Source organism: Balaenoptera musculus, chromosome 5 (genome assembly GCF_009873245.2).
Source record: "Balaenoptera musculus isolate JJ_BM4_2016_0621 chromosome 5, mBalMus1.pri.v3, whole genome shotgun sequence".
In the NCBI taxonomy this organism is placed as follows: Eukaryota; Metazoa; Chordata; class Mammalia; order Artiodactyla; family Balaenopteridae; genus Balaenoptera; species Balaenoptera musculus.
The window spans coordinates 11,254,057-11,277,415 of NC_045789.1; the positions used below are offsets into that span (position 1 = coordinate 11,254,057).

Sequence of the window (23,359 nt, forward strand, 5' to 3'; positions counted from 1 at the left end):
ACATAAACAAGTATTGAAGTCTAGAGCATCTCATATCTTGTCTTTTAGATATTTTAAGGCTACTTGGAAAGTGCTTTGACTAAAATATAACGGCATAGAAATGCAATTAGTAACATCTTTATAATACCACAATTAGCGAATGTTTTAATAATTTAATAATTTCCTTTGATGGAATTATTTCTTCTATAGGCAACACTTCCTATGTAGTAACATGTCCCAGCTTTGTATATTTTTCACAGGATCATAATTATTATCTTTATTGCAATAAAAAGACAAGGCTAAAGGGTTATGGGATGGTTACATATTAATAGTGTGATCAGAGCTTGTCTTTTCAACTCTGTAGCTTCAGAAGTTCAACTTTATTCTTTCAGCCAGTAGCAACCAAATTCTGGAGAACTAATTCACAGTAACGAAACACAAGAGACTGATTTATAAATAATGGTACCTACTTTATTTATTGATAAAAGAGATTGGTATTTCTTTACTAGAATACAGTTATCTTTAGTTTCTGTGAGGAAAGAAAACATGCCTGTTAGGTTCACTGTTAAATCCCCAGAGTTTAGAAAATTGATTTTTGAATTAATTCATTAATAACTACTTAGTTTACTCTTAATGGCTTAAAGTCATTTGGGAGATTTCATGACTAATTAGTATTCTTGATAGATTTTTAAATGTCTGCTTAGGGAATACTTAGTAATAATTATGCTTCATTTAATATCCAGTTTATTAATATTATGAATTAGTAAAAAATTAGTATTTCCTTACAATTAAATAATCAACTCTTCTCATAATACCCACATAAATCTTACATAAAAATAAATTAGAATATGTATTAAATTAAATTTTCCATGGCCTTTAAGCATTGGTTTAGATATTATATAATAAAATTTTTCTCGGTGTTTCATTACAACACCAAGCCTAACGTATCAATTTGTCTTAAATGTTTTAGCCACTTTTAAAGAAGAAAATTATGCACTTTACAATGATTACAGAGCAAATCAATATGCTTACCCTAAAACTGGTTACAAATGTGCTCATGCTAGGAATTTACATTTCCTTTTACCATTTGCCTTCGTTCTCTTTGCTAATGTGAAACTTCTCATCTTTCACTGGGATTTCAGAAATACTTGAGTCTATTTTTGCACTTCCCTAGGACTTACTTATTATACTAGACTTAAAAGAAAAAGTCTTCTCTTAAATTTGCACCTTCTGGGTTGTTGACTAGATAATTTTTTGTGTAGTCATTGGAATTTGTTATGCATTCAGAGACGATTCAAACTCAAGATTCTGACCATCAGGTTGGACTTTCCTTTTTCAATTAAACTTTACATTCTATGTCCTTATGCCTTTATTTATTTTTAAAATTCAAGCCCAGCTTTTAATTTTGTGCAATATTGGTGCTCCCTTCCCAAATTATTTGCTTTTAAAGTTTCAACAGCAATTGTTATATAAACAGTTTTCCTGTTATTATGATATATATGCCTGGTATATTCATGTTATTAGAAACCCATGGACTTTCATTATTCTATCTTTATTATACAGAGCTACCTAGGTTTTTATCTATCAGAGGATGAGAGACTATTGTTAGTTATCACTTCTAGATATTCCATTAATATATCAAATGTCTGAAGCACACAGTTGTGCCCTTTTAGATACAGGGTCTGACTATCAGTATTAATTAAATGCTGGACTCCTTTTCCACTTGGTGGTTATGTGTGACCATTAGTGCTGGTCAGTCCTTTCTATCCCTGGTACAGAACTACTTTTGATGCTACTACTTTACGTACAAGTCTTTCCTTGCACAGATCAAAAAAAGTGCATGTCTTCATATTATAAACGTACATAAGATTAGAAAAAATACCCGTATGTTTAGCTATTTATTAAAAACAATAGACATTGAAGATATTCTACCCTGTTTGTGTTTTTTGTGTATATATCATTAATGCCTCTTTATATCCTTCACATTAACTTTTCTGTTTGAGTAACTCTTAGTTTTTGACAGACTCAGATTGTTTCATTTAGCCATAATGATTATTGTTTGTTTGTTTTTTGATGCTCATAATGTCAAAAATTAGCCAGGGAGAAGCCATTTAGGTTGCTTTCTTAGCCTTTCAAAACTTCCTCCAACTTTTTTTTTAGACAGATCTTGTTTTCTGGCAACAAAAGAATGTTCCAGAAATAGTCTGTATTTTTTATTTCCTTCTTTTTTTCCCTAATAATTAAGGACCCCTGGTTCTTTTTTGTTGGTGGATACTGGGTAATGAGTATCTGGACTTCCCGTAAGTGCTGGCTAAGGGCAAAAGCACTGTTGCTGCTATTGGTCTTTTTTAAGGAGAGATCTGGAAAAGATACTTCTTTTAGGTCTGTGAGTTCACACTGACTTTTCTTCTGTAACATCACGCTGCATCTACTCTCTTTTTTGTATGATGTTTCACCAACTTCAGAGACTCCACTCCATTAATAAGAAAGTTGCTTTGTAAGCAAGATATCAAAGCAAGGCAATTTCGAATAAGTATATTGAAGAGCACCTCCTCTAGACCAGTGATCGATGGGCTCCTGCTAGACTAAATGTCAAGGGTCACCTGCAAAATGAGAAAATCAAAACAATGTAGTGAATTTTCCAAATTTAATTTGTTCACTTTGTTGGTGTTACTTTCTTACATTAAATGGGATAATGGTGGCAGAGTTTTTAAGTATTTCCTTGTTACAAAAATAAAATCTTTTTAAACTTTATTTTTAAACTGAGGATGGATGTATTAACTGTTAAAATTCAGAAGAGGGTTGAACAATCCAACCTTGAAAAGATCATGTATGCTGCTGGACCTCAGGAACTGCTGGAATCAGGAACCAGAAGATCTACTACTATGACACTTGTCATTTTTCCAGTAGACTTAGTCTGGTCTTAACCATGCAATGAAATCCAAGGCCCCTGTGATGTGCATCTTGCAATATCTATCACCAAACAGAAATTTTTCTCATTTTTCTGAGAGGGCCATGATCAGCAAATTTGGTTAAAATGCCCATCTTGGACCATCCACCAAGGACAGGAAGTCTGGCTCATGTAAGAACCCGGTATCTTCTTCTATAGCTAGGTGGATTGAGTTGGGTGATTGCAAATGAAAGGGAGAAATGCTATGCAAACATAGAAGCTTACATTGAAGAAGATGCCCTTACTTGGCATAATTACAAAAACATATGCCAGGCACTCATTTATTTCCTTTGTTCCGATCTTCATTGCTTTCTAAATGTTGTTGGTTGTGTAAGTTTGCTGGGGCTGCCATAACAAAATACCACAAACTGGATGGTTTAAACAGCAAAAATTTATTTTCTTGCGGTTCTAGAGGCTGGAAGTCTAAGATCAAAGTGTAGGCAAGTTTGGTTTCTCCTGAAGCTTCTTTCCTTGGCTTGCAGATGTCTGCCTTCTTCCTGTGTCCTCCCACGGTTGCCCCTCTGTCTGTGTTGTCTGTCCTAATATCCTCTTCTTATAAGAACACCAGTCATATTAGATTAGGGCCCACACTTGTGAGTTGATTTAACTGTAACTTCTTCTTTAAGGATACTATCTTCAAAAATAATCACCTTCCGGGGCTTCCCTGGTGGCGCAGTGGTTAAGAATCCGCTTGCCAATGCAGGGGACACGGGTTCGAGCCCTGGACCTGGAAGATCCCACATGCCGAGGAGCAGCTGGGCCCGTGAGCCACAATTACTGAGCCTGCGCGTCTGGAGCCTGTGCTCCGCAACAAGAGAGGTCGTGACAGTGAGAGGCCCGCGCACCGCGATGAAGAGTGGCCCCCACTTGCCGCAACTAGAGAAAGCCCTCGCACAGAAACAAAGACCCAACACAGCCATAAACAAATAAATAAATAAAATTTAAAAGAAATGAGCAAAACATTCTTTAAAAAAAAAAAAATAATAATCACCTTCCAAGGTACTGGGGGTTAAGACTTCAGTTTATGAATTTTGGATGAAAACAGTTAGGACCATAATAATGTTGGTCAATGAAATTCAAAATACAAGTATAAAATTGTTTAGGCTAATTTGGAGCTGTATCAATTACTACACTTTCACCATTAAACAATTTTTTTTACCAATGTATTCTTGACTACCTGACTAAAATTATCTTATTTCGATACTGCTTAATAAACCCTAATAATACTAGTATCCTTATAACATCTCCCTTTTCTAAACTCTTAATTTTCCACAATCAACTTCAGTTATATTTCTTTTGTTGTTTCAATATTCTGTTTTGAATTTTTGAGAATGGCAGCCTATCTTTTGTTGCCTATATTTATAACATCTTTTTAATGCTATATAAATAAGCAACTTATTCTCACTGGTTATCCCTGCCACATTATATCATAGAACTTCCAAGAAACAGTTGATTTTGTTTATAGTTTAATTTATTAAATCCCTTGTAATTAATACAGATACAATGTAATACAATGCAACCCATTATAGTAATCATTACCTGTAATTTTCATTTACAGAAAAAAGCACTTATATTTGGCAATATTTATCACCTTTGAAACTACTGTTCTCTATTCACAGATAACATGTGTTTCTAAAGTTTAATAATGTTTAATTCTATTTTTTACAGTGAGAGTGGTTTATTTAAAAGGTGCAGTATCCTTACTTTCAATCCCAAGAACTGAGGTGTCCATTTGACAACGTCATTAGGCTTTCTCTAATGAATATTTACTTCTTTAAATATAAATTATGGTAACATTCAAATCAGTGGACAAAGTAATCTGAAATGTCGTGGTATCATTTAACATTTAGGTTGCTTTTCTTGATGTTCTATTTTTTGTACTTTTGTTATTTCCATCCTAGTCTCTAAGAGTAAATTCTTGCTTTCTTAACATATTCACTACCAATCTATATACAGATATGCAAATCGGGACTGTATTCCTCCTTCAAGAATTTCTACCTCTGCACATCACTGTTTTCCCTCAAGATTTCTCAATATACTCTTCTAGTTTACTGTGCTATTTGCCCTCTTGAGAAAAAATGAAAAGGTAACATGATCTAGCTCTGATATTTATGACTTTATGAAAATCAATAATTAATTTTTAATCTAATTGATATTTATTTCTCCCATTCATTCCTCCTAATCTAAAGCAAATGATGGGGAAACAGTAACTGGATTCCCCCTCCCTTCCAGGCATAGTTTAAACTAATATTTCAGGGTTGGCCCTGTATACAAAAATTGTTTGAGAAACAATTCATTAAATGTGTCAGAAGACTGTTACACAAATTGGAAAGATAAATATTAGAAAAAGAATCTAAAGTTTTAGTTCACAGACTTCTATACATTTGAAAAACCTCTTTGTGCATTTTTAATGGGAGTTAAAATTTTTATAATAATTATTGAAATTTTTATTGGGCTGATAATTTTAAAGCTCATAAAATAAACAATTTCTGGGGTTCAGTTACAGCATTTCCTTTGTAATTTTGAGTTCTTTTTCGCTTCATGGCATCTACATGTGGATATTTCCTCAGGTTCTCAGTGTTTTGGTCTCTAACTATTGATTTTGCTTTTTCTTCAGGATGTTTTGAATAATTTGGGATCTTGTGAACTGGATGAAGATGATCTAATGCTTGATTTGGAATTTTTAGAGGAACAGAATCTTCGTCCTTCAGGTAAATATTGAATAAATGCACAATATCATACAACTCTGGTCCAAGTCATTTAGCTTTCATTGATAAGCTAAATATTGTTTAGGCTGCATTCAGTCTTTTCAATCCCCAGTTTCTGTATTCTGTGTGCAAGGCACATGCTAGGTACCCTGGACACATTATTCTGGTGATCTTATAATCTATTATGAAAATATAAATTTGGTTGGAAGATAATTATTAAATAAGAAAAAAATTATAAAACAAAAGTTCTTTCAAAGAGGGAAATTCTAATGAAACAGTTAATGAAAAAGTTAATATTTTCTTTTTTTGGGGAGGAGACAACAATTATAATCCCATTTTTCATTTATTTTATATAACCAAACGCAAGTTTTGTGGACTAAGTTTACTGTTTCAAATCTTAGCCACCTCAGTAATAACTGTGGTGGTTAATGTTAATGTGATAAGGTTGACCTCAAAATCAGTAATTACCAATAGCAACCACAAGTACACACTCGTAAACACACACACACACACACACACACACACAGAGTTATAGTGTGAGATAAATAAATTCTTGCTGAATGAATGAAGAAGGGAGCCCACTATATTTGTAATAGTTTAAATTTGTATTAAGGCATAAAGTGTAATGTCTTCAAATACCAAAACTATTCCTTTTGTAGGATATAGGAATTAATTGTGCACTCAAATTTAGATATTTGACTACAATGGCAAGTTTTTATTTTTTTTTACTACTAATAATACCTTAAACATAGTCATTTTCAAGTTAAAGTAGAAGTAACATTAAAGCTTTAAAATCTTGAGTCATACTGCATACATTTAAGAAAATCAACCTCTTGGAATTTATTGTCCATGTTTTTAACTTTTAGGAATTAGACATAATCTCTGAGGTGGCTTCCAGCTGTAATATTTTATGATGAATTTTTGTTCATGCAGTATTTTTATATTATAAATAATGTCATAGTAACAATTGTCAAAAGAAGGAAATAACAATGTATGTATTTTTTTACACTCTATTTTAGGCTAATATCAAAAGCTAAATAAAATTTTTGTCTGCTTAAATGTATATTTAGGATAACCATTTCTTGAGACATTCTTCCTGCAGTTGATTTGACAGATATTCTTCTAAAAATGTAGATTTTTCTCACTTTTATGCAGATATCTTATACAATTTCATCATTCATGTGTATTTATCTTGAAAGAGTCACACATGGTGACAATGTATACTTTTTTGGTGGGAAATTTGTCAGTATCTAGCAAAACTATACGTACATTTATCTTTAGATCCAGCTATCCAACATCTAATAATTTAATCCTAACACGCTGGAAATATACAAATTAATATATGCAAATAACTATTTATTGCAAAATATTTGCAAAAACAAAATATTGGAAAACCTCAAATGTCCTTCAATAGGACATTGGTTGAATATACAATGGTACACTAAGCAGTCATTAAAAGGAATAATGATGGTGTCGATATGTGCTATAGCATGATTGTAAAGGTATACTATCAGTGGAGAACTTTGCAATGATGAATTAGATGGGCAGTACCTAAAGTCACCGATCACTAACTTCACTACAAGTTAACAACTAGACATTTTGTCCCTCTTAATGCAATGACTAGAGAAGTACACAGCAATACCACTCCTGCCCACAAGTACTTAAATCTATTTGTCTCTTGATTAAATAATGATTTTACAGGAAATATTGGGATGAGGAGAGAGGGAATGTTAAATGGCACGATGGGATTGCCAGCAAGCAAACATAGATAGGGGGCATTCTACAGGGTAAATGGTCTGGTTTCTTCAACAAATAAATGGCATGTTAAAAAGGGGAGGGGTATTGTAGATTAAAAGTAGCAAATACCATGTGACATCTTTGTGTCAAAACATAAAAACACTATGCAAATATATTTCAGAGTTTATCAGAGAAGTTTGAGTAGTGATGGAATTATTATCACAGAATTATTTTTATTTTGTTGGGTGCTAAATATTTTTCTTTGGTTTTGTCTTTGAGGAAAACTCTTCATAGAGACACATGTGGTTGAAATAATATGGTATCTGAGATTTGCTTTACCAACAGTATGGAGAAGGGAATAGATGAAACAATGTTGGTAAATTATTGAAAATTATCAAAGCTGAGAAATAGGTGCTTGGGGTGAAACTTTCATTGATTAGTTGTAATGTTTTCTCTATTTTAGGTATTTTTAAAGATTTTCACAATAACAATAAAACCAAGTAATAAGTAAGCAGAAATATAGACAGCATAGACATCTCAGCTGTGTTTGTTAGGCAGCCATGATAAAGAGCAAAGAATGCCTTAAAAATGTAAAAGAGTTAGCTCAATTTATTTGCTTGGGAACAAAAATGAACATTTGTAAACTTTAATTTCTCTTTTATAAAATAATGAGTGCAATGTACTTTGTTAGTTTATTTTAAAAAATGATATAACAAATATGATGAATCTCCTGAATCTGCCTCAAGGTGTAGATAACTTGGTTGAAACCAGAACTAGGGTACCTTATGAATCAACTGAGTTAACCAGATTGTTCATAAGATAAATGATGTTACTTTGCATATCTGAAGTACAGTTATAATAAGTGAGATAGTCCTTAAAGTGACTTGGGTTTGTTTAATGTTACTTAATAAAAGGAAAACCTATTTCACTTTGGATGCCACATTATGGGGTTTGAAAAAAGCCACAAATATCTGTTTATGTACATTAGCTCAGAAAGAAGAATTTTTGGTTGAATTGGTTTTATACAATTTGTTTTGTTTATAAGCAACGTAATTAAAGGTCTTATCAGAATATAAGAAGCTCATTATTGATAAATGATACTGGTGAAAAGCTCATTAATACTAAACATTCTAAAATACTGGTTTAAATTAAAGTCATTTTCAAAAGTCTGAAAACTAAAATAATTATACCATTTAATTCTACTACTTAAGTTACTGTGGACATCTATTAATGTGCTTTTTATTTTATTCTTGCTATCTGTATTTTCATCTAAAAATGAATTATAAGTTTGCAGTTAGGTTTTCAAAAGTTGACCAGTGCAGTGAACAATATGAATAAAGTTTCATGAATCCTTTTAATATGTAAATATATCTATGGAGTCCTAAATTAACACACTTCCTTCCTAAAAAAAGAGGTAGTATGAATAAATAGTAGTATAAATAAAATATCTGTTTTAAAGTGCAGTAAGTGGATATTATTTTTTTTTTTAATGAAAGCAAGAAAGGACAATTTCAATGAAAAAAAGGTGTATGAATTCAAAATGAGTTCCCGAAAGGAGACTTGCCTTAAGGAGAAAAATAAAAGCAACTATTCTGAATAATTTACTCTGATCTTGGCATTATTTAATATTATCTTTTAAATTCTAATATAAAAGCTAAGATTTTAGATTAAAAAGCCTATGGATAAGCCTTCCAGATGTCTTTTATTATGTTTTCTTCAATTAATGCTTAAATTACTTTTCTGGAAATTTTTTTATGTTCAACTAATATGCATCATGTTTAAACATAGGATTATCAATTTGTTTAATACCAGACATTCCATTTCCCCTGTGGTAAATTATTATATTTACTGTTTTTCTGTTTAATGCATCATTTATAATGCACATATGACCAAACAGTTATTTTTTAATTAAAAAATATGAGATGCTATCATTTATACTTTGATAAATTAAAAAGTATATTAGTGACCTTCCCACTTTTTATCTTTCTTTACTGTCTTATTCATGTTGATATGGTGGTGTTTTTGCCACAGATTGAGTCATGCAAGATATTAGCAGTGTTGTTGATTAGATATACCTCAACAGCCTTTTGAAAAATAAAAGTATGAACAAGATTTACTAGCATTTAGTATCTCTAAGACTCAAACAGGTGCCCTTAAAATTTTATTTACCCTGAAATGCATGTTATGAACTACATAATCTGTCAAAGGAAAAATACCAGAAATATATTTTTGCCTAGTTTTCTTTATGTAGTTTAAAATTTTTGTGATTAGGATTTTTTTCTGTTAATTTAAGCATCTTACAAAATAATCATTCAAGAAAAATAGGGTAATGATTAAAGAAGGATATGAAAAATAAAATGAAGCCACAGATAAGATTGGCACACAAAATGTATACTAGTATTACCTCAGAGACCCAAAAATGTTACTTGGTGTATACTACTAGCATATGTGAAGAAAGAAACAGAACCAATTGCATGATTAAAAATATATACCATCAATCATTCAGTCAATCAGTCAATGCCTTTTTTAAAATAAAGGAATTCTTGTTACTAAGAACTGAAAGATATTTTGCTCACATGTCTTTATAAGGTATAAATTATTTGATATCAATAGTTTCCTCAGCAACTCCTTTCAATGCAAGCTGGTAGCACCATGTTACCAGTTCAGCAGAAGAAATTCTAAAAGGTGACACATCAGTGTAGCAAAAGCTAGGAGCTTCACGAGGAGCTTGCTTAATCCAAAAATAAAATCTAGTTCCTTGTCCATAGTTCATATTCCTCAGCTAATTTTAATGTTGAAAATAGTTAATGTAAATGATGTCAAGCATCTTCCTCAGACGTAAGGTAATTACCATAAAGCCTAGTAGAACATTTAATATTAAGCAGTGTTACTTCCCAGTGAGTCCTCCAAAATGAACTGTTTGCAAAATGTAACCCTTATGTAACAGAAAAAGACAAGTTTTCTACAAATAGAAGTGATCAAAACACCAGTTAAATATCAAACAGTGCATACTGTTCGATAAAGAATAAGAATTTGAGTTTTGGTTTTAGAATATTTAATCTATACCTATTCTTTAGCACAGTGAACTACAGCAAGGTCACATGTCTATTGAGGCTGCTCCTAGTATTACCTTCATAGTGGTAGAAGCTGATGGGAAGCATGCACCTGGCTAATTTGACAGTGAAGCATCATAATTAACTAAATGAGTTAAAGTTGAAAGGAAAAGAGGCTAAAACACATTTTGATGTTACCTGTTTGGAACATATTCATTAAAATACTATTTCTCCAATTCTTTCTTTTGTTAATACTAGGAGTGGGTTGTGTATAACCTTTAGCAATTAGTAGCTGGAGATCTAAGTTGATAGGAAGGAAAACTGAATGCCTGTAATAAGCCATGCTCTTTGCCTAAGCTCTCTCAGCTTATCCTCACAGTAACTCTCTGAGAGGAAGTTGCATTTTAAAGATTCATTCAAATTAAAGAAACCACAAATTAATATCAAAAGAGAGCAGGCACTTTAGAGACAGACACATCCAAGTTAGGAAAGCAGCTTTGCCACGGTAGCCTTGGCAAGTGATCCAATCTTTCTGAGCCCTTTTCCCTCATTTGTCAATTGACAATAAAACTGTCTATCTCAAAATATCATCCTACCCAAATGGGTGACGTATTTACGTGTAAAGCGCCTTTCACAGTTGCCTAGAATAAAATAAGAGCCCAGTGCAAATTGCTTAACTCTCTTGAAATCTTGAATTCCTTGTCAAAAAATTTGTCCCATCGTTGGTTATTTTTCGTAGTTCTTAATTTCTTAATACTTCATCATTAGTCTGTATATTTAAAAATATGCTTTCTGATTTGAATTTTTATTATCTGTCATTTTAAATGGTGTTTTCTTAGTACTGATTATTCAAAAATTAAGTCACTTCGCTTATTACAGGTGGTACATTTCTGTGTTAAAATCAATAGTTAAATGCATGAAAATATTTTTTCAGATATTAGTCATGTGTCCAATATACCACAACATATTTAAAATAGAATTTCTCAGAGAAGGAATAAATTTCTGGTAAATACTTTAAAACTTATTAATGTAAATCATTTATGTTCAGAGAGAAAGCCAGTCTGTTCTTTTGTATTAAATTTGATGTTTGCAATTTGCAGTTGAGTTACTCAATTGAAAATATATTTTACTTATTTATCATTCTTTGATGAAAATAATGTAATGGTCATTTGGATGATTGGGTGAAGAAGTTTTTTATTGTTTTTATTATTTATTTTGGACTGTATATCTAAAAACACCTGGGGCCAGTATCTCTTGGTATATGTCCTGATGCCAATAGGGAAGTAATGGTCCAATGATACCAGTTAGGAATTAATTAAGTAGTTGTCAAATTATTTTGAGTTTGATGAACAAGCAATATAAAATTCTGCAGTGAGTTAATTAAGGAGGTAATTTTTGTTATTAATTTTTAATGGATAATAGCACAGCAGAGCCGAGATGAAACCCTAGTGGCTTTGAATGGTAATGTACAAATTGCAACATTGTTCACACAGGGAAAATTATAAAAATCAACTGTAAGTTTTTACAAGCTTTGGCATGTCTCGGTCAGAAAAAGTGTGTGTAAGTTATTTTCAATATGATTGTATAAAGCTAAGAACATGACACTTAATTTTGGAATTATGACATAGTGGATAAAAATCTGGACTCTGGAGTTAGACAAATCTCAGCTGCAGTCAGGCTATGTAAACTTGAACGAATTATTTAATCTCTCTAGTTTCCCTTTCTCATCTGAAAATAGGGACAGTAAAAGTATCTGCTTCGTAAGTTTGTTGTGAGGAATAATAACTTAAAGCAGAGTAGAATGTTCTGTCACATGTCTAGCAGATAATATGTTTTAAGAACTATAGAAAATACTATTTTTTTGCAATATCCATGATAAAATATGATGTACCTGAGCATTAATAGGAATCTGATTTTGCCAGTTTTGGTGATATTTCCAGTCTCTATTAGTGGAAGCTCTCAACTACATTTGCAAGTATAGTATTTCTCAAACTTTAATTATAGAATGCCACAACAATTAATTTTGTGACTATCATTTATTTCAAAACTTTTACATTGTAGCATTAAATAAAATAATAGAAGAATAATAAATAACATTTATTGAATCTATGTGCCAATTCCATGAGGTAAATAACCCCTTGCACATTTGAGAAAATTTAAACTTTGATAACACATTACAGGTAGTGGATATCCCAGGGGAACCCAAACAAAGTTTTGCTAACTCTGAATGCTCTATGTTTAATCATTATGACTTTTTTGACTAATAAAATTAATTCATATAAAATTTTAAGATCACAAGTACACTGAAGCTTTTGTTTTAAATTGGTTCTTCTTTCTATTAACTTACTAAGTTACAAGCATCACTTATAAATGTCTGCCTTTGACTTCATGCAAGAAGCTGAGACTTACTTATATTTATTTACTAGAGCATCTGTGTTGTCCCAGGCACTGGTGTAGACACTTACATGTTTCTGTTTTTGCTTTGTTTGTAAGCTATAATTTATAAGCACTTTGGATTATCCCATTTAATCCTAACAACAATTCTCTAGAAATTATTACTATTCTTGCTTTGATAATGAAGGAATGGAGATAATGAAGGAATGGAGATAATGAAGGAATAACACTCCAGAGAGTGTTATTATTGGTCCAGGACTGCAGAGATAATAAGTGGCAGAAGTAGGGTTTAAATTACACCATGGTGACTTGATGCCTACCTAATGTTTTCACAAAGCTCTCAATGATGTTTAGTTGCTAGAAAAAGCAGTTATAACAAAAGTGAAAAATGTTCCTTTGTAATACAGTGTTTGAGTAACAGTATAGTGAGGACAAAATTGTGACAAAAGTCATTTCCTGGGTTTCATCCCCTGGGGCTGTTGCTCTTTTCTGCCTTGAAAGGCTTATAGTACCTGTTATCTGCTTGGTAGCCATTAGATGGCGATCGTGTTCTGATAATAATGATAGTGACCCTGTCATACATTTGTATTCAGCTTTACAGTTTACAAGGGACTTCAAATATGTTATCTCATCAAATTATCACAATAACACTCTGAGACAGGTGTTAATATATCCCAAGTACAGTAGAGGAAGCAAATACTCTATGGTTAAAAACTTACTGAAGTTCGTATAGCCAATATTAACCCAGATCTTAACATTAAATGACAGGGTTTTTTCACTATCTTTCTGGATCTTGCGGCTTCTGATTTTACATAGTACAAATCTAATATATTTGGTTATATATTTTCCAAGCCCAGTGAAAATCATAGTTACATCTTAGAAAAGGGGAAAGGGTTGCTTTAAGCAGACATGCTGAACGTGGTGAAAAATAAATACCACTAGCAAAAAAGCAAGAGGAAAAGGCAAAAAAGCTTTGAAAAGTAGACAAAGTCATAAAGCAGAATAGTATGGGGTCATTAAATGTAAGAACAGACATCGCCATCTTCATCAGTAGGTCATGAGGCATTACTGTATTGCAGTATATTCCATTGCATTTAAAAATTATTATAGCCTTGAATCATTGAGAAAAAAATTATAGTCTGCATACTCTGATAAGATGGTAAGCTATAAAATTCACTTAGGAAATATATCTATCTGAACTGTTTTTATTTAACTCTTTAATATGTTAAGAGGAAACAGTTTCTTAGTTCTTCATAAACTTTATCCGGAAAGTATCATTTCATAAGGATTCTAGATTGCAAAATTGGAGTATATTTTAAAATACTTTTTATATAATTTTTATATTTCTCCCCATATTCCTTCCCCCAGATTCTTGCAAATGACTGAATAAACAAAAGGAGAGCTGTGAGAAAGTTTACTAATTATCATTCTTGAAAATTCAGTTATTTATTTATGGCCTACTGGTAGGGTATAGGGATCATGATATTACTTAAACTCAAGACTGTACAATTGGCTGTAACATCTATTTTCAGGATAGACCAAAATTTTAATGGTTTTTGTTTATTTCTTGGTTTTGGCTGATAAATTTATTGATTGACCAATAATTAGTTCATTAATTTGATACTTTGCTTTCAATTCCATTTTTAAAATTTCAAACTTACCGGTTTTCAATATGATGTTCACCTGGGTGCATTGTTTTCGGTGTTTGGTTCATGATATTAAATGGCATCTTTAAATGACAGAAGAAAGGCCCTAACTGAAAGAGAATTTCACATATTATGAAGTGGAGCCTCTCCTGCCTCTGCTCTCCATGAATATTCAGAGTTTTAATGGCTTTGGTCAATATCGCACAATTAGTTTGTAGTAGAAATAGGCCTGTTAATCAGAAATTGACCAGCTCCATTTAGTAAGCACAATTGAAATTAATTATTTTATTCTTTATTATTGTTGCCAACAGAATAAGTTATTTGTATTTGTGAATTTAAAAGTGACTGGCTATTTCACCCATCAGACTTTGCTGTACTTCAAGAGGATTGCTTCAGCTACAAAGAAAGCTTTTAGATGAAACCGTTTTTAAGGTCTAATAACTATAGCTGAAAAATGTTTACACATTCTGACCTAATTTAATATTAAATGACAACAATTTTAATGAAGTCATAGAATTTACTTGTAACCTGCTATTGTAGCATTTCCTACTGTTATAAACTCTCTTCTCCTGTGCAAAAGGGCAGTCAAAGGCCCAAGTTCATTAGAGGATACAGTCAAAGGAAAAGATTTCTTTCATTCAGCATAGTTTTTCTGGAGCAATTAGAAAGAAAATATGTGTCTCAATATAGAATTTCATGGCCTTGTACAATTATGTGGTGACATCTCCACGCAATTGCTTGAATAATGCCAGCAACATCAGCTGTCACAATCGAAATGAACAAGTAATTAAGAAAACTAATGCTGGTCTTTCTTGTGAAGAAGTAGAATATTTATGTTTTTAAAATTGTTCACCAACAAGAAAAATAACCACTGACATGAAACATAATTTTCTACAGTGCCTGAGGCAGAAAAGAGAGAAATAATAATGAACATTCACACTATTACAACAAATTAAGTTGTAATTATGTACACCAAAAACAATTACAGAGTCCCTTTTCCTTGGATTATAAAATTTTAATAGCATCATTTTATCAGGTGTCACTATAGCATCTAGCATCTTTATTTATGTTCTGCTTCTCCATCTTATTAACCAAAATTTCCGAAAGTTTACAGTGGAATTGGGGGTCTCATTCTTATGAGGACCACTTTTTTTCTCTAACCATACACCTTAGTATGCTAGGATAACCTACACTTGTCTGAATAATTAGTAAAGAAAACAATTAGAAAAGACCACAACTTGTCTGAATAATTAGTAGATTTGAATGAGCCATGATATTTGTGTCAAATGCTGATTCCCCAACCTTTTGATAAGAAATTGCTCAGTTTATTGCTTACTGAAGTGAGGGGGAAACGCCACCTCTTAGGAACTCCGGTTGTCTTTCGGAGGGGAAAGAACAAGCTAGGATTTATAGAGATTTTGAATTTGGTTTAAGGCAGATATTTCAGTTTGAAGGTTTGATTGGGATTGGGATTAGATAAAATAGTTTCAGAATGTAAGATCTGTGGAAGCTACAAGGCGAGGATTTTAAAGTGAGAGGACGATTCTTAGTGCACAAGCTGTCTGTTGATGCTTTCCACTGAAAAATTGGTAGGTCTTTTGGGAAAGCCCTGTAATGAACAGTGAAGCTATTTGAAATAGTTAAGTTATTCCAATAAAGACAGTAAAATAGTCAAATGGCGTTCATATGCACAGTCACCTATTTGGGCGTTGGTAGCTTTAGGTCTCAAGTTCCCCACTGAGGGGGACAGAGGGACAGACGGTTTTTAGGTGGAGGCATCATCCGTCTAGATTTTCACTGTTGTTTGAGGTGCCACCATCACATATCAAGTCATTGTCTCATCATCCGTAAAAGTCAGGTTCTCCTCTTCTTTCTGCCGGGTGACCTTTTTCTTTGCTGGGTCGTACGACGGAGCAGCAGCTGTGTAGCATCACGTTAGATTCTGAAGATGACGTATCTGAACTCTGCAACATAAATAGTAAAATAAGGTTTCTGACCAGGATTCGTTATCCACTCTCAGCCAGCAGTCGAGTGCCCAGATTAAATAGGAGACGAGACCCCATCCCCATTCTGAAGAGCCTACAGAACCAGATATGGGGTTGTTAACGAAACTACTTTAATTTTCTGATATCTTTAATTTTAGGCAGGATACTTTGGGCAAGAGGACAAAAGCATCTCCAGCCTAGGCTGCAAATGGATATTCTGAATAAGGTTTAGGTAGAAGAAATCTCTCCTGGACTGAAATATTTTAAAATTTTGTCTCAAGTGCAATCTGCTCTCAACATCCTAAGAATGATAGGACATATAAAAATATTATCTGAGTGATGGGTTAAACCAGCTTGTCATTGCAAATATGTCCACATTTGAAGATGATTAAGAGAACTGAAAAGTTTTTTTTATTGTCTCCTTGTGAGATTTTGTCTTCTAATTGAACATTACTCATAGGCACTGAAAGATCTGGACTTTTTGGATATCTTGGCACCAATAGTAATCTGGATCTGCTCCCTCATTAGAGTATTCATAGATCAGAAAATTATTAAAATATATATTATTGGGGGGTAATAACGGTAAAAAATATTCTGAGGAAAATGGAAATAAAGGTTATCACTAAGTTTACCAGGTGGTTCTTCTTAATCACATATTTTAATGATTTAAAGAGTCACATTATTTCACATTTTACTACCTCTGATATTGATGTATTTGTAATGAAGATTTTTTAAAAATTTTATTAATGTTTTGGCCACACACACACGTTTGGCATGTAGGACCTTAGTTCCCTGACCAGGGATGGAAACCGTGCCCCCTGCATGGGGAGTGCGGAGTCTTAACCACTGGACTGCCAGGGAAGTCCCACTATAATGAAGATATTTTAGCATCGTGTCCTAGATGGACAGCGGTTTTATTTTTCTTTTAAATAGTTACATAAAATGTGTCTTGCAGTTAATGGTGTCTTAGATCCAAAAAAAAAAAAAATCTTTATATTAGTGGTCCCCAAACTTTTTGGCACCAGGGACCAGTTTCGTGGAAGGCAGTTTTTCCATGGCGGGGGGGTGATGGTTCAGGCGGTAATGTGAGCGATGGAGAGCGGCAGATGAAGCTTCGCTCACTCGCCCACCGCTCACCTCCTGCTGTGCGGCCCGGTTCCTAACAGGCCGTGGACCGGTACCAGCCTGTGGCCCAGGGGTTGGGCACCCCTGCTTTAGATAATAGGAATTTGAGAGAGCCATAGGGGTGAAGTGTTAACCTGTGTATCTTTGACTTCATATTGCCTGCATTTAAAGAATCCAGAATACTCCCCAATTCTGATTGGACACCCTTAAAGAGTCATATTTGCTTTTACATTGTTTTATTATTTTGAAAAGTAAAACATTTATCATCTTCAGTATAGTACTAACTGCAGGACTCATAATTCTCTACTTGTGTATGTGGGATATATACCATATTTTATTGTTTTGTGCTTCTCCATGCATTTATATGTTTGTATTTTTCCCTAGCCCTACCTACTATGATCTTCATTATCCTTACATATAAAAAACACTACCCTTTAGAGAAGAGATTTCTGTTACTAAGAATTACATTTTTACCTTATATTCTACATTTTTATCACTGTGAAAATAAGAGAGGTCAACTTCAACCATCACTTAGAAATATTGACTCCAGAGTCTCTACCTCCAGTTTAAGCCTCTTTCATGTACAGATATTTGTATATAACAGTCTGCTAACAATTTTACTCGATGTCAATAACATGCTTTATATTTATATTTATTTTTATTTTTATTCATTTATTTGGCTGTGCCGGGTCTTAGCTGTGGCACACGGGATCCTCAGTTGCGGCATGCCTGGATCTTCACTTGCAGCGTGCAGGATCTTTAGTTGCGGCATGCGAACTCAGTTGTGGCATGTGGGATCTAGTTCCCTAATCAGGGATCGAACCCAGGCCCCCTGCATTGGGAGTGCAGAGTCTTAGCCACTGGACCACCAGGGAAGTCCCAGTAATATGCTTTAGATTTAATAGATTCAAGATTAACATTATTCTTCCTGCCTCTTAATTTGTTCTTCTCTATTTTTTTCAACTCTTGGTGAATGACACCAACATTATGCAGACAAAAAATTGAAGCCAGACGTCACTAGGTTTAATTGATTCTACTTTTTAGCTATTCTTGATTCTACACCCTTCTCTCCACAATTCCTGTTTCAGTCTTTATTTGGGCCAGGATCTTTTCCTCTAATTCTATGTGACCCAGTTGGTTTTTGAGGCCCTTTCTCTGGCCCAAGTGTCCATTAGTGCCATCTTTGTTTTTTCTTTTTCTTCCCAGTGCCAACCTTGATGCAGAACTCAGGTCCTCTTTCAATTTCCCATCTCTTACCCTACTGCACAAAAAAATTCTATCAAATAAAAACTTTCATGATTAATGTTGACTTTATTTCAGAATTTGGAGTCAAGGTGGAGTAATCATCTAGTTCCAGTGAGCGAGAAGGTAGACAGTGTATTCAGGAGGTTCATTTTGCTCTCTCTTCTGGACTTTCCTCAGTTTCTTTCCTACAGCCACATTCTTCTCCAAATTCTGGTCCATTTGTCCTTTTTCCTTCTTTAATTCATGCAAAGCAGATCTACAGGCTACTCTCAGGGCTAGGTGTCAGCTGGCTCATAGGCCCAAAGGCAGAGGCTCCACCTCTAAAATGGTTTAGCAGAACATTTTCCTATCAAAGGTAGGGCTCTCCCAACTAGATTATTGTAGCTGCCGCTACATCTTGTCTCTGTCTCCTTACATGCTTGCCTCCTGTTTTAAGTTTGACCTCCTCTAATCCATTCTCCATATTGCCCACAAGGTATGCTAGCATGCCGACCTGATATTGGTCACTGACATATCTTTAAAATTTTCAGTATTCCCCACTGCTTTCATTATAAATTCCAGTTTCATTATTGTGGCTTACAAAAATCCCAAGCTTCAATACTCACCACTTTTTCTACATAGCAAGATTGACTTCCAGCAAATAATTATTGAAGGTGTACTATCAGCCCTAAGATTATGGTAGCAGACACAAGCCGTGTAGCATATGGCCTAATGGAAAATTCTATTTTTAAATGATTGTTAAGGAAGAAAACAGCAGTGTGCAGTGGAAGGATATAGCCATCTTGGCAAGAAAAGACTTCCTGAGGAGGTGATATTTAAGCTTTTACATGAAGGATAAGTGGGTGTTCAGTGAGGTGGTGGGGGAAATGGTTTAGCAAATTGGAATTCGTAGAGGAAAGTGTGACACATTGAGGAACGTCAAGGAAGCCCAACGTGCTTTGGCAGAGTACGGAGTAAACGGCACTAGCTGAGTGACCTGAATGAACCGTGTTCCTTCTCACCCATATGATGTTTGAAGTGCCGTCTTCTGATCCTGAAATGTTCTTTCCTTTCTTATTAATTATCAGTGTTCAACTGCTAAAATAGAGTCTGAAACCACTGATCTGTTTGAATGAAATTAGAACACTTCCTAACACCATACACAAAAATTAAAAAATGGATTAAAGACCTCAATGTAAGACCAGACACTATAAAACTCTTAGAGGAAAACATAGGCAGAACACTCTATGACATAAATCGCAGCAAGATCCTTTTTGACCCACTTCCTAGAGTAATGGAAATAAAAACAAAAATAAACAAGTGGGACAAAATGAAACGTAAAAGCTTGTGCACAGCAAAGGAAACCATAAACAAGACGAAAAGGGAACCCTTGGAATGGGAGAAAATATTTGCAAGTGAAGCAACTGACAAAGGATTAATCTCCAAAATATACAAGCAGCTCATGCAGCTCAATATCAAAAAACCCAATCCAAAAATGGGCAGAAGACCTAAATAGACATTTCTCCAAAGAAGATATACAGATTGCCAACAAACACATGAAAAAATGCTCAACATCACTAATCATTAGAGAAATGCAAATCAAAACCACAATGAGGTATCACTTCACACTGGTCAGAATGGCCATCATCAAAAAATCTACAAACAATAAATGCTGGCGAGGGTGTGGAGAAAAGGGAACCCTCTTGCACTGTTGGTGGGAATGTAAATTGATACAGCCACTATGGAGAACAGTATGGAAGTTCCTTAAAAAACTAAAAATAGAACTACCATATGACCCAGCAATCCCACTACTGGGCATATACCCTGAGAAAACCATAATTCAAAGAGTCATGTACCGCAATGTTCATTGCAGCTCTGTTTACAATAGCCAGGACATGGAAGCAACCTAAGTGTCCATCATCGGATGAATGGATAAAGAAGATCTGGCACGTATATACAGTGGAATATTACTCAGCCCTAAAAAGGAACAAAACTGAGTTATTTGTAATGAAGTGGATGGACCTAGAGTCTGTCATACAGAGTGAAGTAAGTCAGAAAGAGAAAAACAAATACTGTATGCTAACACATATATATGGAATCTAAAAAAACAGTACTGATGAACCTAGTGGCAGGGCAGGAATAAAGACCCAGACATAGAGAACGGACTTGAGGACACAGTCGGGGAAGGGGAAGCTGGGACAAAGTGAGAGAGTGGCATTGACATATATACACTACCGAACGTAAAATGGATGGCTAGTGGAAAGCCGCTGCATAGCACAAGGAAATCAGCTTGAGGCTTTGTGACGACCTATAGGGGTAGGATGGGGGGGTGGAAGGGAGGCTCAAGAGGGAGGGGATATGGGGATATATGTATACATATAACTGATTCACTTTGTTATACAGCAGGAACTAACACAACATTGTAAAGCAATTATACTCCGATAAAGATATTTTTTAAAAAAGTCATTATGTGCACAGGAGAAAATAAATGTGATACTAGGCAATGATGTTAAGGGCTAGATAAATATATTACTGATATGTTCAGGGGAAAGAGATATTTCTGTGGGCTGCATTAGGAAGCATAGGCTACAGGAGAGGTTGTACTTACACTTATTTAAAGTGCAGCAAAGGCTTAGGTGGGAAAGAATTCTATGAGCAGGAATTAATAATAAAAGATTAAAGAAGTAAATATTTAATTTATCTGAACTTCAAAAGCAAAGATTAGGAATTATTTATGCAATTTTTAATCCTATTACTATTTTTCTTTTTTCTCATGTGTTTTTAAATAGTTGAAAACAAAATAGGGCTTTGTTTTTTACTTTTGCTATAAAATAAAATACTAAATGTGTTAAGTATTGGAACAAAAGGATGACTTGTTAATTTCAAATATATGAGTCTGATGATATATATCAATACAAATCGTTATAAAATGTTAACCAGAGGGACTTCCCTGGTGGTCCAGTGGTTATGACTCTGCTTTCAATGTAGGGGGCGTAGGTTCGATCCCTGGTCAGGGAACTAAGCTCCCACATGCCGTGCGGCGTGGCCAAAAAGTTTTAAAAATATATATATTAACCAGGAGTTATAGTTCTACGAATTGGTACTTGGCAATATGCTTTTCTGAATAACCCTGTGCTTCTCTGACTAGCAGAATTGCTTTTAAGTTGTTCTGAACAATCTTCTCAATGCAAATGTCTAAAAGAATTCTAGATTATTCTTTTTAAGAATATTTTTAAATGTGTTTCTGTGGGATAAGGAAGTAATATATCTACAGAAAGCAAAAATATACTTCAAGGGCAAATCTTTATAAGTCAATAATTATCAAAGGCAGCGTTCTTTCTAACCAGATAGTAGACAGTTTGTAAATGTTAAGGGTCATTTTTGTGTGTCTAGTAGCCAAAGCTGTATTCATATTTTTTACTGTAGTGGTAACTAATACAGATACTTTTCCTAGTTCAGTTGCTTATTTCTTTGAGGATTTTTTCTCTAACATAGAGAAAAGCATTTCTCTATCATATCATTTTAGAAAAAGATGGGAACTTAGGTATGTTCTAATCCAGCCATCTTTGTATACGAGGAAATTTAAATCCATGTGTAAAGTGACTTACTCAGCATCATCTAACTTGCAAAAATATGGAATATAGAATGGAAGGCTTTGAATTAACCTTTTGGATATATATTCTAATAACAATGAATATTATAAATTACAATATGCTAAATCTTTGTTAAGCAACTATGAGTGTAGATAATGTACTATAAGACCCTTTTATGGCATCTTTTAAAAATTTGTGATTGACTTTATCCAATAGCTATAGTCCAAAGCTATAGTGATTATTTTCATGAAACATGACTGAACACCTGGTGGAAAGGAGACCACACTTTAAACAAAAATTTAAGCAGGGGTAATTTTTTTTTATCAACTCTATGATCTTGAGTGTATATATACATGATAAAATGTAGATCTGAAATTCCAAGTGTATTTTAAATTTGACTTTAACTATATTCAATAATATACATTTGTATGTGTTAATTTTGAGCTTAGAGGCATGATGAGATTTTTGTTATTCTAGAATAAAGCAAACTATACTCTTAATGATTAGAATATAGTGTTAATCAGCCCCATTTTGCAATCTAGCTTTTGTTATAGTCACCAGGAGCAGAAAGTCATTTTTCTAAGAGGCATACCTGTGGTTTTGTTATATTAGCCAGATTTTTAGCACTGACAGGTCCTCCCTGATCCAGTTTGCAGATATGATGCCCATAGGTTCTAAATCAAACAAGTGTTATGCTAATCTCACTTTAATTTTTCCATTCTATCTTTATATTTTCAGTACTCCTCAGGAGATGAATATATTTGCTAAGAATACAAAAGCTTTATCCTATTATGCAAAATGCAGTGTTGTTTTATTAAGCAGAATTTCACAGTTAAATCTGTCCTTTTTATTTTTCTCCTCCTGTTGATGCATTACCATCTTTCTCTGACTGTATCTTTCTTTCTCCAAGAACAAAAAAGGAAATGCTTCCATACATTTATTGGGTAACAGAATTATATAGAAAA

The 23,359-nt window shown here is 33.6% G+C and overlaps 1 protein-coding gene across 3 annotated transcripts in view; it reads left to right on the forward strand.

The window, feature by feature from the left end:
* The window catches only part of CCSER1 (coiled-coil serine rich protein 1), a 1,333,501-nt gene that overhangs the window by 264,758 nt on the left and 1,045,384 nt on the right, over positions 1-23,359 (forward strand). For all 3 annotated transcript variants that reach the window (XM_036852949.1, XM_036852947.1, XM_036852948.1), the window contains exon 4: positions 5,547-5,640. In XM_036852949.1, coding sequence (XP_036708844.1) covers positions 5,547-5,640 — 94 coding nt within the window. The remainder of the gene's footprint in view (positions 1-5,546; positions 5,641-23,359) is intronic.